Source organism: Leuciscus leuciscus (genome assembly GCF_965113295.1).
Source record: "Leuciscus leuciscus genome assembly, chromosome: 13".
NCBI lineage: Eukaryota > Metazoa > Chordata > Actinopteri > Cypriniformes > Leuciscidae > Leuciscus > Leuciscus leuciscus.
This window is the reverse complement of record NC_138737.1, coordinates 11,776,598-11,794,200: the sequence shown is the minus strand read 5'-3', so window position 1 is coordinate 11,794,200 and position 17,603 is coordinate 11,776,598. Positions and strand designations below refer to the sequence as shown.

The 17,603-nt window shown below is 36.8% G+C and overlaps 1 protein-coding gene across 2 annotated transcripts in view; it reads left to right on the top strand.

The window, feature by feature from the left end:
• The window catches only part of adamts10 (ADAM metallopeptidase with thrombospondin type 1 motif, 10), a 64,068-nt gene extending 46,951 nt beyond the window's left edge, over positions 1-17,117 (top strand). For both annotated transcript variants that reach the window (XM_082187576.1, XM_082187577.1), the window contains 8 exons: positions 4,297-4,377; positions 5,588-5,751; positions 6,238-6,364; positions 9,266-9,395; positions 10,358-10,562; positions 10,644-10,820; positions 12,579-12,738; positions 13,892-17,117. In XM_082187576.1, the coding sequence (XP_082043702.1) occupies positions 4,297-4,377; positions 5,588-5,751; positions 6,238-6,364; positions 9,266-9,395; positions 10,358-10,562; positions 10,644-10,820; positions 12,579-12,738; positions 13,892-14,001 (1,154 nt within the window). In that variant the 3' untranslated portion in view covers positions 14,002-17,117. The remainder of the gene's footprint in view (positions 1-4,296; positions 4,378-5,587; positions 5,752-6,237; positions 6,365-9,265; positions 9,396-10,357; positions 10,563-10,643; positions 10,821-12,578; positions 12,739-13,891) is intronic.
• Positions 17,118-17,603: the final 486 nt, after the last annotated feature.

The window sequence follows — 17,603 nt, the reverse complement described above, 5'->3', positions numbered from 1 at the left end:
ATTTAGTTTAACATTAGGGAATCATATTTTAACACCAACTGTAAATCCACAGAAATAAAAACTTGCTTTACTCTGAAACAACTTTGCTTTTCTGCTGACGTCACTATAGATCACATGAATCAACATTCAAAAGCTATTTAGGCGTTGTCTTCGTAAACTCATTCATTATCATTTCCTGATGAATAAAAATCAAGTTCCGCCCTACATTTTTTTTTTTCATACATTTTTCTGTTATACCTTGACAAAGGCTACTTTTTGTGCCGAAACGTTGGTAATACTATAACTGCACACTCTAAGCACATTTTCTCTTTGCATCATTTAGAAATATGTCACGTTATGGAAATTAAATGAGTTGTGAACAGCAGTTCATGTTGATTTCAATACATCACATTTCCCGCCTATAGAAAGGGTTATTTAAGGGTACGTTTACACAAAGTTGTTTCTTTTTAGTTTTTTGTGTACAGGTGACAACGTTGTCAAAACAGTCCCTATTCACACAAATCCACTAGTATTCACTTTTTAAAGAAACACTACGCACCTATAGACTGAACATGTAATACGCATGCAGTCACCATTTTCACAAATTCTTGATAACGGTATCGTTTTCAAATGTTTGAGTTTTCAGGCCTTCAAAACGCCCTTGTCTTATAAATGAATGGTCAAAACGGATGAAAAGTTTTCCGTTTTTAGTTGAAAGCGGTGCCGTGTGAACGGCCCCTAAAAGGGATGTTTGTGTACATTTTCTAGTGATCATGAGAGCAGAAATTAATTAGCATTAATTTTTGTAGCAGCATTCGTGCCATTGCTTGATTTTCAGGGTCTAAAGCAATGCGAAAATCATGTGCAAATATACAATGCGATAAAGAGGCACAAACTTATTGTCAGTAAATTTCCCCTTAGTATCTTTTAGAAGATGGATAATATATATATTTTTCTGTTAATGGTTAAGTGAAGCTTGCAAATGCACATGTGAGACTGCTATTTGTCTTATTAACTGAAGTAACACAAGCCTGGTGCCTGAATTGAGTAGCCCCCCCCCTAAACCTCAGAAATGTGTGTGTGACATGCTTTGAGGTACTGGGAGCAGCCTTGGCAAGTTCCTCTGGTGTCTGGGGGAGTATTTTGAGGCCTGGATCTAACCCAGAAGTCCAATTGAACTGGATTGTCCAGGACATAAGGGAGACTGTTGCTCCTTCCTTCAGTGGCCCACACCAACCTCTTTAAAACCCCTGATAATTCTTCTTTCCTGTTCTCCAGTTAGCACTTTCTCAGCCTGCGTCCAGAGAGTTGTCAGTAAACACGCTTCTCAATTAGCTATTGATGTCATGAGCTGGAAAATGTTAAAAATGAACTTGCACTTTGAGATGGGATCATAGTAAATGGTGTGAAAAAGTGGGAAAGGTTTTGCAGTTCTTCTAGTATAATTTATTTAATGTATTTCACTATAAAAAAATCCACAAATGTGTTGCATGTTGTTTTAATGTTTCAAACCACCCTCCACCCTCTCTTTAAAAAATAATCTGATCGCTTTGCGCCATGTTCTGACACTGAACAGACGCGAGTATTCATTGAGCATGTCAAGAACTAAATGAAAATCAGCTCACTATAAAAGAAAAGGAAGGATGGAGATGGAGGCCAAAAGCAGTTTAATGGTAGAGTGCAAAACTGAATGAGTTTACAGTAAACGACAAGTAAAATGTTATTTTTATAGCACCTTTTAAAACAGTGTTTACAAAGTACAGTAGGCATGAGAGAAATGAAATCTGCAGGCTAAGGATAAAATACATAGAAATAAGAGAATATGAAAACAAAATGCAAGAAATAAGATAACCACTGTACCTGTCAAAAGTTTGGAAACATTAAAAAAAATGTTTTTGAAAGAAGTCTCTTATGCTCACTAAGGCTGCATTAAGAACAGTAAGTTTGTGAAATATAAATATAATTATATAAATATATAAATATAAATATAATTTCTGTGATGGCAAAGCTGAATTTTCAGCATCATTACTCCAGTCTACAGTGTCATTCTGTAGAAATTATTCTATAGATGCTGATTTGGTGCTTAAGAAACATTTCTTATTATTATCAATGTTGAAAACACTCGTGCTGCTTAATATTTTTGTGGAAACCGTGATGCATTGTATTCAGCATTCTATGATAAATAGAAAGTTGAAATATAATTATTTTGTAACAATGTAAAAGTCATTACTGGTACTGTTTTCTGTCCACACACATATCAACATAACGCAATATCAACATATATCAGTGTACATTCTCCACCAGGCCATATTCATTTTGACATTTTATTCTTAAAAAAGTTAAGGAACAAAGAGTGATAAACAGTAAAGGGGCACTAAATTTCTGTCGATGGCCCTCTTCAGACTTTAGATGTGTTTAGAGAATGTGTTTTAAAATCCCTTTATGGAAACTCAAACAATGTGTGTAAGTGAACATCGTGCTTAACGTCAGATATGTGTTGGACAGCTGCCTTGATGTTGAGGGGTGCTCAGGGACTCCAGCCGTTCTGAAAAGGCGTTTCATAATTACCTGTTCACATGCAAGGCCCAAGTCATAAACACTGGGATACAGGATCTGAGCCATGCAAAATTCCTTCCTATAGTCTGTTCTGAAACAGACACTCTTCAGTCAGGATGAGGGTTTAGTGAGAAACGGGAGTGATCTGAAAAAAACTGTATCTTGGTTTCCACAAAAATATTAAGCAGCATTTTCAAAATTGGTATACTGTAGAAATAACAAATGTGAACACCAAATAAGTATATTAGGATGATATCTGAAGTATCATGTGACACTGAAGACTGGAGTAAGAATGCTGAAAATTCAGCTTTGTCGTTACAGGTATAAATTACATTTTAAAATATGAAAATACTTGAATATTAATACATGGTACAATGGGTTATCTAGCCACATCTGCTCAACCTTATTACTATTCATGACCTAAATCATTACCATAACATGATGTCACAACCAGCCATCAAAACTGGTCTAATGAACAGGTATATAACACTGAAATTCTGTGGATGGGTTGCGATGCTGTTTTAGAAGATAGCAGAGGTTTGAATGTGAGCCGGTTTGGTGTGGGTGGTGTGTTGAATGGCAGGCTGCTGGCTCTGTGCTGGACTGAAGGTTATTCTCAGCTGCAGGAACTGTAGTGGGCCACTCCCTGGGCGGGCAGCGGGAAAACATTGACCGCAGTGGCTAGCCGAGGCTGAGATGATGGGCTATTCTTGGCTCTGGCTGCATTTGTGAGTTCAGGGTTCTTGAGGGTACAAACACAATTTAGACACAAAGAAACAGTTTATTTAAAATGTGGTCAATAAAAGAGAAGCTTCCAGTCATTGTGTGACCAAAACCACACAAATGATTACTAGTGGCTCTTGTCTGCCTGCTTCTCTCTCTCTATTGTATATGTGTGTGTGGATATGAGTACTCTAGTATATTATTATTCAGAACCAGTTCCATTTATTTAAAAGGTTTTCAGAACTTTTGATTCTGTAAAGCAGTTCTTGAATATGCATGCATATATATTAGGGGTGTGACGATACCCTCATGTCACGATTCAATACATATAAAGATACTGAACTCACGATACGATATTATTGTGATACTCCAAGACATATAGTAAAAAAAAAATCAAAAAAATGTATTTTAGCCGCCTCATTAAAATATACAGTATAATATATATTATTTTATGTATTAATATAAAAAATTATAAAAATATATATATATATATATTTCATCATTTGGCAACTGAATATTGAGAGCAATAAATGCAAGAAGAATTGCTTTTCTTATTTATATTTCTTCCTCAAAAGTAGTATAAGAATCTCTAATTAAATATTTAGGGAAACAAAATCATTTATATGAATCAGAACCAGAATCTATAAATTCGTTAGGAATTCCATTCTTAGTTGATGATTTATTATGTTGTTGCACAGTCTTCACCACATTGCCTCCTGACTCTTGACAACAAAATCTATGTCGGTGGCAGGACTGTATGGAAAAATTTGTTTGGCTCTTTTCTTTTTTTACTCATTTGTCAGAGGCTGAAGTTGTTTGCAAGCTTGTGGTGGAATCTGGCCTTAAACACGTGTGTTGGGCAGCAGAACTGAGAGACGTTGCCCAGGAATTCATTCGGAATCTCAAACCTCTGCATATCCCATCACAGTCACTCTCAGTGAAGCACCACTAACTGTATTGTTCTCTTGCTATGAATAAGTTTGTGTTTGTGTGTGTGTGTGTGTGTGTCCGTGCGTATATGTGTCCACTTTCTCTTAGGTTATGAGGAGGTGGTCAGAATCCCCAAAGGATCTGTATTCATACACATCCAAGAGCTCAACGTCTCTAACAATTACTTGGGTGAGACAATATTTTTCATGGTTTTACTCAAATATGAGCCTCTCAGAGGAGCTAATAAACTGTTGGAGTTAGTAGATTCTGTAAAGAGCTTCCCCGCTGAATTGCAAGCATAGATCTGAGAGGGCTTTATTGTGCCTCATGGCTCAGCTAAGATTACTTGTGCCTTTTCAAATTTTTTAATTGTTAACCCATGGTCATTTACCCAGTGTTATCTTGTTCAATGTTTTCCACTGTTCATTCATACTTCACCCTGGGCTAGTAATTAATCTTGAGTAGTCAGGTTTCCAGATTTTACAAATGTGCTTTTGTGAACCTTTGGTTAATATTTGTGTATTTATGAGATTATTGCATTCGCTCACAAAACATTTGCTTTGCAAAAGCATAGAAATATAGTTTTTCCTCCCATCTCATATTATTTCAATCAGTTTTGAGTTTGCTCACAAAGTGGAACGCAAAACTGGTGATGTAATAGTATTAATTGGGAGGAAAAGCTATGGAAGCTTGTTTTCCGCCACGGAATAAAAACATTTTTTAAAGAGAATTGCGACTTTTTATCTCACAATTCAGACTTTTTTTCAATTGCGTTATATGTAGTCGCAATTGCAAGTTATGTCAGAATTGAGTTTATACCTCGCAATTCTGTCTACTTCTCTCAGAATTGTGAGATAATCTCGCAATTGCTAGTTTTAAAGTCCAATTCTGAGGGAAAAAATACTTTTTTTCCTCACAATTGCAAGTTTATATCTCACAATTCTGACTTTTGTGACTTTATATCACACTATTCTTAGAAAAAAAGTTATTTATTTTTTTATTCCATGTCAGAAACAATCTTCCATCATATTTAAATGCTTTTGTGAGCAAACTCAAAGTTTCTTTCCTACTTTCCCTTCCGTTTCATATTTTTCCCATAACCCTTAGAGGCTTCATGAGTTTAATTAGATGCCTGTTGCTAAAACAACAAAGTATTTTATACTTTGGTTAGTGAAGCTTTGTGGCATTATCACCAAATTGTGGTGCCAGACTTAACAGTTCCAACTTCCTTTTTATAAGTGTCAAACTTTATTTAACCAAGGGTTCAAAGTAAACCCTGGGGTTAGTCAGAGCATGAAAAGCCTGTAAATTAACAGTTAATTTGTCTTTTTTTCCACGTTGAAGAGTCTGCTCTGTATTGAGGCCTGTTAATTATTAACCCTTTCCATGATTACCACAGTGTTGAAGAGCAAGGGGGATCAGTACTTCATCAACGGCAAGCTGACCATCGACACTCCACGACGCTTTGACATCGCAGGAACCACCTTCCACTATCGCCGACCCACCAATGAACCGGAGACCCTGGAAGCACTTGGACCCACCAACATGACCCTGATCGTCATGGTAATGCAGAGATGCTGGGTGGTCTGTTCAAGCAGGATATTTGTGCACTGCTTGTGTTGGTACAGATGCCTCAGAATTTAGACAGCTGCAATGTATTTGCTAAGTGTAATTTTCGGTGTAAATGTTATTTCAAGCTGAAATGTGTAATTTTTTTCATAAGTACTTACTCCTGTCCCGGTTTAATATGCTGAGAGAACAATAAGTAAGCCATTTGTAGATTTATTGCCCTGAGAAATTTAAACAATGTGCTGTCAAAACATTGCTTGTTTTTTTTTAGCATTCAGATCAGCCCGATACAGAAACCATAACGTGGGTTTGGCTCAGGAATATCTGTTTATTCTAGCAATGGAAGATGGGGAGTTTTTTGCGAAACCTGTTATAAAACAATTATTATTTATTTAATTTCATTACGAACTATCCAGCTTCATTAAAATGCTGAACGTTTGAAATCAAAGAGTTGAAGGCCACTTGTGTGGTATGTTGCAGGTTTTGGTCCGTGAGGAGAATCCTGGGATCCATTACCGTTTTAACCCACCTGTCAACAGAGATCCACTGAGCGTTTATGCCTGGCATTATACATCCTGGTCCCGCTGCTCTGCGTTGTGTGCAGGAGGTAACAGTTTTCTGTCTGTTATGGTTGAATTGTCTCTTAACTTACACACATAAGAAAATTATTCACACATGAAAGTGGCATTTAAAGGTTTTCCTCAAAGAAACTGAATTTAAATGGTGTACGCATTCACAATGATTGCTAAATGCACAAGAAAATCAAGCTGTCCAACACAGTTCACATAAACAATGCAAATTTCCCATGTCTGCCTGTTAGGATGTGTGTGAACAGTTTGAAAGCCTGGGAAAAAACACTTACATGGACTGTATACACCAAAAACAACAGCTTTGATGTCACTTCCTATGCTCAAGCTCTTTCCAATTTTATTCTTGTATTCATGCACAGTTAATGACCCGTATTTATCTTGCTGATAAGAAACTATTAGCTGTGGCTCAGAACTAATTTGCTGTCGAAAACATGGAATCTGTTCCAGAATCGCTTTAAGGCATCATGATGGTTGTTCGTTAACAGCTGTAATGGAAAAGGCAATCCCACAATACATCTGTGAAGTTTTGATAAAAAATATGGATGCACAGTATATCGGTATTATATCAGTTATCAGCCAGTGTTAGAAATGCATAGAAATTGCTCCACACACTGAATATATGTCTGGCGATATTAGATATTATGCATGCTCATTTCTCTTATTTTTACTTCTAGATTACCTTTGCCATCATGTAACACTCAAAGTTAATATTTAACTCTGTTAGTAGTCTTTAGCATATTTCAAAATGAATATCTATTTTTCATACTGTACTGTACATTATAATGTGATATCTAAATTAACTTTATTTACTTTTTTTCAGGTTATATGCATCATTCAAAAGTTGGGGGAGATTTTTTGATTTATTTGATCAAAATATAGTAAAACAGTAATATTGTGAAATATTTCTACAATTTCCTATTTTAATATAGTTTAAAGGGCCCCTATTATGGATTTTTGAAAATGACCTTTTATGTAGTGTGTAACATAGCTCCAAGTAAATGAAAACATCCTGCAAAGTTTTAAATCTGAAAGTGCACCGTATATAAAGTTACTGTCTTTCAAAAGTACGAGTCGACTCTGAATCAATTAAATGAATCGTTTTACAAACGAGGCATAAGCCGTTTCGTTGTGACGTCAAGACGAAACATTAGCATATTGCGCGAGCAGACACCAGGGAAAACTTGAACGCCCTCAAACCAGTAGCTGATTCCTGTGGATGCTGGAAAGCATCATGTCGAGAAGACGCTGTGCTCTACAATGTGAAGGTAAAGCCAGTTTTTTTTCACTGCCCAAGGACGAGCATGTGAAGTATCAGTGGTTAAAATTAATCTTTCCCACGATACCACAGCAGTATAATCCTAAACTTTTGCTGTGTTCCCTTTATTTCACCGACTTCAGCTTCTCAAATCTCGTAGTTCAATCCAGGATTCGCAAACCGCTCGCTCTTGAAAGATGGTGTTCAAAATTGTGTAGGTCTCCTGCTTCTGTCTAACTCACATTATTAGTAATAGTGGCCCACAACTGATCAGCAGAAGTATTTCAATAAGACAGTAATAATTACTGTCTTATTGAAATACTTCTGCTGATCAGTTGTGGGCCACTATTACCTAAAACTGTGTCTATTAATGCAGATCGTCTGTCGTTCTCACTACTTTGAGAAAAGATGAAGCATGGAGCAAGATTTGTTTTACCCACGTTTATGTTACATCAGTCATTCACGCTAGAGCTTGGCTAACGTATGCACTGTTATTATAGGCCTATAAGTTTGTTGATGGACATGCACTTGTTCATGCTGATGGTGAGGAATTACAGTTGCAACATCTCATAATGTACCTCAAACTGAGTAGTGAATTACTGAGAAACGTCCTGCTCGAGTCGTCCTTGCGACGGAGGTTCGGGTTGAATTAATTCTTCCAATGTTTCATCATCGGACTCGCGCTCGCATTGATATGTTAAAAATCAACGTCATTGTTCGTTACTGTGTTTAGTTTACGGTGTAGGAAGCCTCAGGACACGCATAGTTGACGTTTTTATGGCAATGGACGTTTTTGTTTTCCTCGCGCGCGCTGTATGCGGTAAACCAGTCACAAAAGACTGAGCTGTCTGGCCAATCAGAGCAAAGTAGCTCGCGGAAAGGAGGGATTTAGAAAGACTGATTCATCTGACGAGTTGTTTGAGAATCATTGAAAATGTGGTGATATGCAAATGTATATTATGAGAAAATTAAACCGTTTTTTGACCTTTGATGCATGTAAACCTGTCATAGGAGTCTCCAAAACAACATTAGGAAACTTTAAAATAGAATAATAGGGGCACTTTAAAATGTAATTTATTCCTGTGATGGCAAAGCTGAATTTTCAGCTTCAATACTGTCTTCAATAAGTCTTCATGTCAAATCATTCACAAATCATTCTAATATGCTGATTTGTTTTTGATAAATTTAAATTAATCCTTGCTGAATAAAAGATCTGAACTTCTGAATGGTAGTATATACAAAGAAAGTATAGAATTAATATTTTTGTATAGAATTACTGAATATAGAATTAGCCTTTTATCTGCTATTGCCCCAAAAATATAATTAATTATCAGCTTTTTGGTATCATGCCAGATTTGTAATGTTTGTCACAAATTTAGTGGCCTTATAAAACCAGCCACTTACAGTATATGGTTCCATTTCAGTTAGGATGCTGCCTTAGATGGCAGATGTCTGTTTAGGCGGTAAGCAGCAAGGCAGCTCGCTAGATTTTGGAACAGAGCCATAACCACAACGGATCAAAACCGTAATAACTTCACAGGGACTGTGTTTACACAAAGACAAGAATGAAACAGCACTGACATCAAAGCTTTATGTTTGTATGATTAGGGATTGTGATAATCTAGTGTGATTTACACAGCAAAGACTTTTCTCTGTGTCACAGGGGTTCAAGTCCAGCAGGTAGTGTGCAAGAAACAAGCTGACCTCTCTGTGGTTTACAACCATTTCTGTGACAAGAAGAACAAGCCCAAAGACAAGAAAAGACCATGCAACTTGGAGCCCTGCCCTCCAATGTGGGTGTTCTGTATGTGTTTGTGTGTGGCATTAACATCTATCCTGAGTGAACCAAACACATATGCACTGTGCTAAATACAGGTGTAAATGGCATGCTTATGGGAACATATGGTAATTCAATCATGCAAACCACATTTAGACATGGTCAGGGATGCATATGGCCACATCAGATTTGTAGTAAGTCCTAATGTGTCCTTATTTTTTCCAGATATTATAAAAATACCACCAATTTGCCAGTCACTGTTGTACCAACCTAATTAGTATAATTTTAATGTTTTTTTTTTCATTTATAATGTATTTTTTTTAATGTTTTTCAATACAAAATAATGATACATTACAAATTACAAACTTTTTGATTTATATATATATATATATATATAGGGAATGATGGCACCACATTGATCAGGCATACCGAAGATGTATATATATATATATATGAAGAGTTCAGATGCAAAAGCCTCTAAATGCCATCTGAAATTCTCTTATAGAATGATAATTTTTTTATCAAGCTTGTTATTTAAGTTCAGTAATTTCACTTAAATGACAATTAATAGGTAATCTTCATTGCCATTTAAGTGAAATTATTGAATTTAAATATACGAGCTTGATAAAAATGATCATTCTATAAGAAAATTTCAGATGGCATTTAGAGGTTTTTGCATCTGAACTCTTCATATATATATCAATCAGAAAGTTTGTAATTTGTAATGTATCATTATTTTGAATTGGACATTTTTTTATAAATTTTTTTATAAATGAAAAAAATCATAAAAATTATACTAATTAGCAAATGTACAACATTGAAAAATATATATTATAAAAAATTATAACTTTTTTATCTTTATTTTAGATTTCTAAACTCCACTGTACATGCACAAGACTTCACATAACATCTTCGGTATGCCTGATCAATGTGGTGCCATCATTCCCTGATATCTGTTGGTATTTGTGTTTCTGTCAGGTGGTGGGCAGGAGACTGGTCAGAATGCAGTCGGAGCTGTAACAGAGGTGTGCGCACACGGGAAGTGCTGTGTAAGAGGAAGATCTCGGCTACAGAGGAGAAAGTCCTGGATGACGTGGCATGCACCCCACCTCGGCCTTCCATCACCGAGCCTTGCAACAACCACAGCTGCCCACCAGAATGGCATGCCCTGGACTGGTCTGAGGTACAGTAGAAGAACATCTATTTTTGGTTAACTGTTATTTGGGAAGGTCTCTCTTAATCTGTTGTGATTTTTCTTTTACAGTGTACTCCTAGCTGTGGTCCTGGTTATAGGTACAGGGTGATTTTATGTAGAAGTGGAGAGAATGGTGAAACATTGGCCGAGTCAGAGTGCACGAAACAAAGCCGTCCGACCACCAGGGTGCGCTGCAACATACAACGTTGCCCACCACCTCAGTGGGTTACGGGACCCTGGGCAGAGGTGAGATTTAAAGGGGTCATGAACTGGATTGTTTTATTATTTTATAATGTTGCCTGGGGTGCCCTTATAATGTTAGTATGATTTTTACATCAAAAATTGTCATAATTTATAAATAAAAGGCATTTTTCCAAGCCTGATTTCAGCCTCAGATTTGAACGCTCTGTTTTAAGGGGCGTGTCTGCTGTGAGACTGCAGTGCAAACGCCCACTGCTGTGATTGGCTGACATGCTTGCATATGAAATAGCTAGTATTACATGAACTCTCTCGAAAACTTTTACTACGTTTTTACTATTACAGCTATCGAGATTAACAAATCGTGAAAAGTATCGTTTAAAGCATTATATTTAAATCTATTCCATCACATGAAAGGTTGCAGCATGATGAGCACTGACTGAGCAGATGACAGACAGTCTGTTGATCGCGTGAATAAAGATCTTATCATTGCAACGCAAGTTTTGCACTCTCACAAATGCTTACACCAAATCACAATGCAAACACGATGTGAATACACATCTTACGCTTCGTTGTGTAGTGTGACAGTGTCATTATTTCATCACGAGTTTGGTAAGTGTCCAGATAAGCTCTCGCGGCTCGCGCTGTGCTGTTTGATTGACAGCTTGGGCGATTGGAAAGGGATCGTTCTTTGATCGCATTCAGTTTAAAAAATATTATTTCTACGAGAAATTATGTGAAGTTGATCGTTTAGTCACTGATGCATAAACAGTATTGAACGATTTTAAGAGAAATATCTGAACTTGAATAATTACACAGAAATCACTGATCACAGATCAGGCATTAGAATACACATGGTTACTTACATGTTGCTGGCAGATCCGTGTCGGGAAATTGTGATTGACTGATTTAATAAAGTTTAACCATGCTGGAATCCGAAGGAAGCTTATGCAGACTGTCTTCTTCCACAAACAGGCACTGCACAATATTTAGTAAACAGCATGTTTATTGCTTGGAAGTAGCTCGATCCGGTTTAGCAATTATCATGTCGTCCTATGTTATTTAGCATGTTTGGGCGAATCGGTGGGCGGGACTAAACAGACCATGTTGAAGTAGGCGTTGATCTTCTTTTGTGGAGGCGGTGTTTTATCCTCTTTGACGTCATAGTTCCCCACTTTGAAAAACGAGTCGTTTGCTGAGCCTGATGTCTATAAAAGCTTTTATTGGACTAACAAGGTAGTTTTCAGTTCTGAAACTTACAGGATATTATTATAGTATGATGATCTCTTATATGTCAAAAGCTCAAGGAAATTTTGATTTCTCAGTTCATCACCTCTTTAATTCAAAACAGTGAGATTGTCACTTTGTGACACAAACACATTTATCACAAACACTTAAAACATCTGACATAAGTGTTAATGTTTAAGCTAAATTAGATTATGTCTTGAATAGCTGTGAATGACAAAAATATAATAGTGAGACCCAGCAAATAAAAACATCAATCTAATGTTTAGTGCACAAGGGAAAAAATATTTAACATTTACATTTTATATATATTTCATTCATTCATTCATTCATTCAAATAAATAGAAATGTTACAAAAACGAAGACTTCCAACCTTATACATGATTCTTAATTTTGTTATATCATTTATTTTTTTGTCTTCCCAGCAGGTGAAAACATGCACTGAATCGAGTTTAAAAATGTTAAAAGACATATATGTGAAAATCCATGTAAACTTTCCAATTTTTTTTTCTTATACATGTTCCATGTCCTTTTTGATGTGTGTGTCTGTGTGTGTTCTAGTGCTCAGCTAGGTGCGGTATGGGTCAGGAGATTCGTTTAGTGCAGTGTCTGACACACACTGGCCAGCCATCCAACGAGTGCCCTGAGACACATCGTCCCGCCTTCATGCAGCAGTGCAAGAGCAAGTGTGACCACAGTGGCCCTACAGATAACCCTGAAGGTTAGAGGACTCAATTTGCATACCATCTGGTCTATGTATAAATGTAATAATAGCATGTTACAAATCAAAGTATGCTGAAGTTTTTTGGGCAAAAATGTCCCACAATCTACTGCTCTTTTAGCCTTAACAACTATGCTGACGCAATATTAGGATAGTAGTATGTCCCAAAACTGATATACTGTCTTACTGCAGTGCTGCAGTGATGACATATTTTCGTAGGCCAACCCAGAAGTTAGCATCACCCTGGTTCCCTCAACAAAAACCCAAGGAATTTTCCACAGATTTTTGGATTATTGCAGAAAATAAGCTCTGTGACCAACAAAAGTTTATGATTCTTAAACATTTTGTTAATCACGATCTTCACAAATGAACACAACGTCTGATTTTCGAAGCCCAAATACAATGGCCAGAGGGAAAAATATAAACGTAGACTACAAACGAATTACTACCATTAACCTTCAGTCTTTATTCAAAAACATTTTCTCTGAAAGTTTGAGTTTGAATAGTTTCCAAGAGTACAATTATAAACACAATAAAAGCTGACTAGTGACTAGATGAGCTTACCTGTTCAAGCGCGGTGCGTTTAATTTCCCAGGCAACCTCTAGTCCATTTTAGCCACTTGTTAGCAACTGTCATTTTTAGGACAAGTAAAAGCTTAAAAAAAAATCTATTTTAATGATAAGAAGCTAAAACCTGCCCGAAAAGTCACTAAATGTAACTAGTTGACGTCATGCGACAACATGTTAACCAGCAATCCAAAAAAAGTATCTAGATTTGTTGCTAAATGTTTTTTGAAAAAAAGTCGCTAAAGGGGTCTAAAAAGTCTCTAGTCTTGCGACAAAGTCTTTAGGTTGGCTACACAGGTATTACTGGTGTATTTAATGTCAAAGACTAAAATGTGAAAATATCTTGAGCTTGTGTTACCACTAGAGACCTCATTTGGAAATGGAAGTGCTAAAATGCTAACTCAAAACCCATTCCTGCAGAACTCTACATACTTTAACACAGTTAAATGCAAATTGAGACATGGTCCCTAAAACTATACACCACGAAGTACTTGTGGAAATTTGTTACATGCTGGAAGAAACTGGGATGCATATTGCATTTCTTTTTAATGTGCATGTGACTGACTGTACTTTTTCTGTCCTGCAGAGTGTAAAGATGTGAACACAGTGGCATACTGCCCCCTGGTGCTCAGGTTCAAGTTTTGCAGCCGTGCATACTTCAGACAGATGTGCTGCAAAACCTGCCAAGGACACTGACCTCCCTCTCTCTCTCTCACTCTCTATGTCTCTCTCTTTCTCTCTCGCCCTCATTTTCTCCTCCCTCATCTTCTTGCATGGCCAAAACCGCCCATGCTCAGCATTCCACTGGAGGAGTGCTGTTAACCACTGGCAAACTGACATCATTGTGGGAGAAAGCCTGGAAGAAATGAGAGCGAGAGAGAGACGTGTAAAGAAAGAGAGAGAGAGAGAATGTCTGTGCTGCTCTCTTTCTCTCCCTCCGACCAGATGCTTTGGCACTGCTGCTGTGAATACCAGTCTGCCCAGAAGACATCTGTCAGTGTTTCTTTTGCTCTTCCACGTGGTGCTTTCGGCCATTACTTATCATACAGAGAAGTGTTTGTGTGGACTGTAACACTTGTACTGCTAGTTCTCAGTGAATAATAGTCGTCTATTATTGTAATGTGATAAAATAAGCATTTATAGACCAATCGTCTTTATCATAGTCTCAAAGGTGCACTCAGTATTTTTTTGTTTGTTTGTGTAGTGCTGATAGTCTTGGACTTATACTGACACCTAGTGTTGTGGGTGAATCATCATGCACAATAGTTATCAGTATTATTTCAGTAGTATTATTACCACAAGCAAAAGTTAAAATGAGTAGTATTCAGCTTGTCATGTGATCTCAACATGGCTGCCCCCATGAGAGACCCACTCCATGTAAAATAAAACGCCTTTTATTAGGTGGGATGTTAAACATATTTTTTTAAAAAACTTTTTATTTTGCTTGTGTTAAAAAAAATTAGGAAAACAAAATATTGAGTGCATCTTTAAAGGCATAATTCACCCAAAATGGAATATTCCGTCATTATTTACTCACCCTCATGTTGCTCCAAACCTGTATGGGGAGGTTAAGACCCCATTGACTTTCAATTAATAGTAAAAAAAAAAAAAAAAAAAACTATTATCTATAAAATAAAATAGAAATCACAGAAAAAAAGAAAGTCATGCTGGTTTGGAACAATATGAGGGTGAGTAAATGATGTATTTAAAATTTTAGGTGAACTATCCCTTTAAGGGCCTTCACACTTACAGCAATTTACAGAGCAACCAACGCTCATGTTGATTTAAAGCGACATGAGTAAAGGTGCGTTCACATTAACCGCTGTTTTGCGAATATTCGGAGACATATTCCAATATTCCAGTCATTTCAATAGATATCCCTGTGATCAGGAATTTTGCGTGAGGACGAAAGATTTCCCCATGCAGATCTCGGGTTCAAATTGACTAACAGAAAATTTTCTGCGTTGACCAACAGAACGCTGCTTGGCTTGAATGTGAGCTGTGCTTGACAATATAGAATGACCTTTTTCTGCCCGTGAAGTTTTGCCGAAAATTCACTAAAATGGCAGCACCTTAGCACCTCATTATACAGATGGATGCTGCAGGTAGGAACATTTACTAGCAGTGACTTGTTGACATTCAACAATTAAATTTAGCTGCCCGTGTGAACGGCCCTTTAGAGACAATTCAGATCACTCAGATAACATAAGCTCTCATTTGGTGTGGTTGGTGCTGTATACTGTATCGTTTAATCTGACGGCCTTGTGGCTATTTGCAGGTGCTGTGCCATTTTCTTGCCATCCGGTCCCATAATGTTTACGCTAATTATTAATAAGATACCGTGCGTCAGTCAAACCTGGATGAACAATGAACTGTTTAGCAAACCGAGGGAAACGAGAGGTCAGTTTAGCTTCCATGTAATAGCAGTTAAAGAGGCCAATGGAAGCTGTTGTTGAACCATGTGGTGGTCATACCGCATAGTTATTCTCAGACACTTTTTACCCAAGATAATGTACTGTACTCTTAATGCACCACAAGTCTCTGTGCATTAACTGTGGTGACATCTGCTTCATTTTATCAGGTCAGGACCATTCCCAAAAGTTCATACTCTTACCTTTGAGATTGTTAAACAGTAGTTTGGGTTCTGCCATAATCTACTTGCTCTTATGTTGTTCAAATCCTTTTTTTTTCTTTCTGTGGGACACAAAATTAGATATTTAGCAGAATGTCCAAGCTGCTTTATTCCATACAGTGAAAGTGGTGGGTGATTCACACAGTTAAACGTTTTACAAAAAGCATTATAAAGTTTTATAAAAGTACTACAATTATATTCCAGTTCCTCTATAGCCATACAATAGGTTTGTGTGAGTAATATACCAAAATATGAGTCATTGTTTGAAGTGACAGTCTGGCGCTTGAGTATGCGCACATGCAAATGAGGTTTGAGAGTAAAGGGGAAGAATTAGGGTGGAAGTAATATTTTTTCGCAATTTCTATTTGGGTCTGTTCCTCACAAAAATAAAACATGTTGTTTCATAAAGGTTTAGAACAGCATAATGGTGATTAAATGACAGAATTTTTCATTTGTAGGTGAACTATTCAAAGTTATTTTTTTAACTTGTGTTGTCATAATATGTGTTGATTGATTGGATTCCCTTCCAAATATCAACATTTCAACTTTGTCTAAACTTACTAGTATCAACCACCTTTAGAGAGCCATAACAGACCTTCTCCCTGTCCTGGGTCCTGGCAGCGCATGTCGAATGTTTGATTTGAAGAGCAGATCTTGAGGAGATGGCATCCATTCAAGGACTGGTGGCTAATCTGTGGTGCTACAGTATGGTGCTATATCTTTATTTGTCATAATCTCAAGATTCATGTTATTTTTTTATTTTAGGAATTGTTTTGTTAAAGGTAATACATTTGGTAAGGAAAAATATATAAGCAAGATTCTATGAAAACTAGAATTATTCTTAAAGTCTCTCTGCAGAGACACTAACTTTGTAATCATATATTTGGTACAATATTATGTGAAAGATGAAAATGCTGTTTTGCTTTTGATGGTAAGCTTTTTACTTTTTTTAATGTTCAAATTTTGCTGTGTTGCTACATTTGCAATAACTGTAGATTCACTTTGGAAATGCAGTCACACTTTTTTTTGGGACTTTTTTTAATGTTGATTTTCACATGCTACTCAGTAACATGCTGTACCGTCATGTGCCTGTGATGTAGTTTTTGCCCTCCGAATTGTATGTAGACCAGTTGAAATGGATTTGAAATGCTGAATAAAAACATGCATTGTGTACAAATAATATGCAATGTTTCATTTCATCTGTATTAAATCCATTTCTTACATTTTCATTGAGATTTGGTTTTCACAGACTTTTATGTCTGTCACATACAAACCTCAGACTTGTCACATCGTTTCTTTGTCATATGCGGGTTGTCACATACAGTATATATCTGCAATATACTTCTTTTCTGTGTTGAATATAAAAATAAACCTCAAAAAAACGATTTCGGTTGCAGGGCCAGATTATGTTCCCATGGTCCTATGGGCCCAGGGCCCTAAAGTTCAGCTTTGTTTTGCATTTTTAGGCCATGTGACTTGAGGCTCAAACCAGATCTGTTTTGTTTTTAGAACTGTATAAAGATTAAACGTGAGAGAGGGTGTGTTCAGTTGTGGTTTTTTGCAGGATGACTTTATTGTTTCTGTATCTTTTGTAGTTTGTCATCCATTCAACAGGAGGGGCTGCATCCTGTCACACACCTCAGGGTAACGGCTGACCTGGAACCTG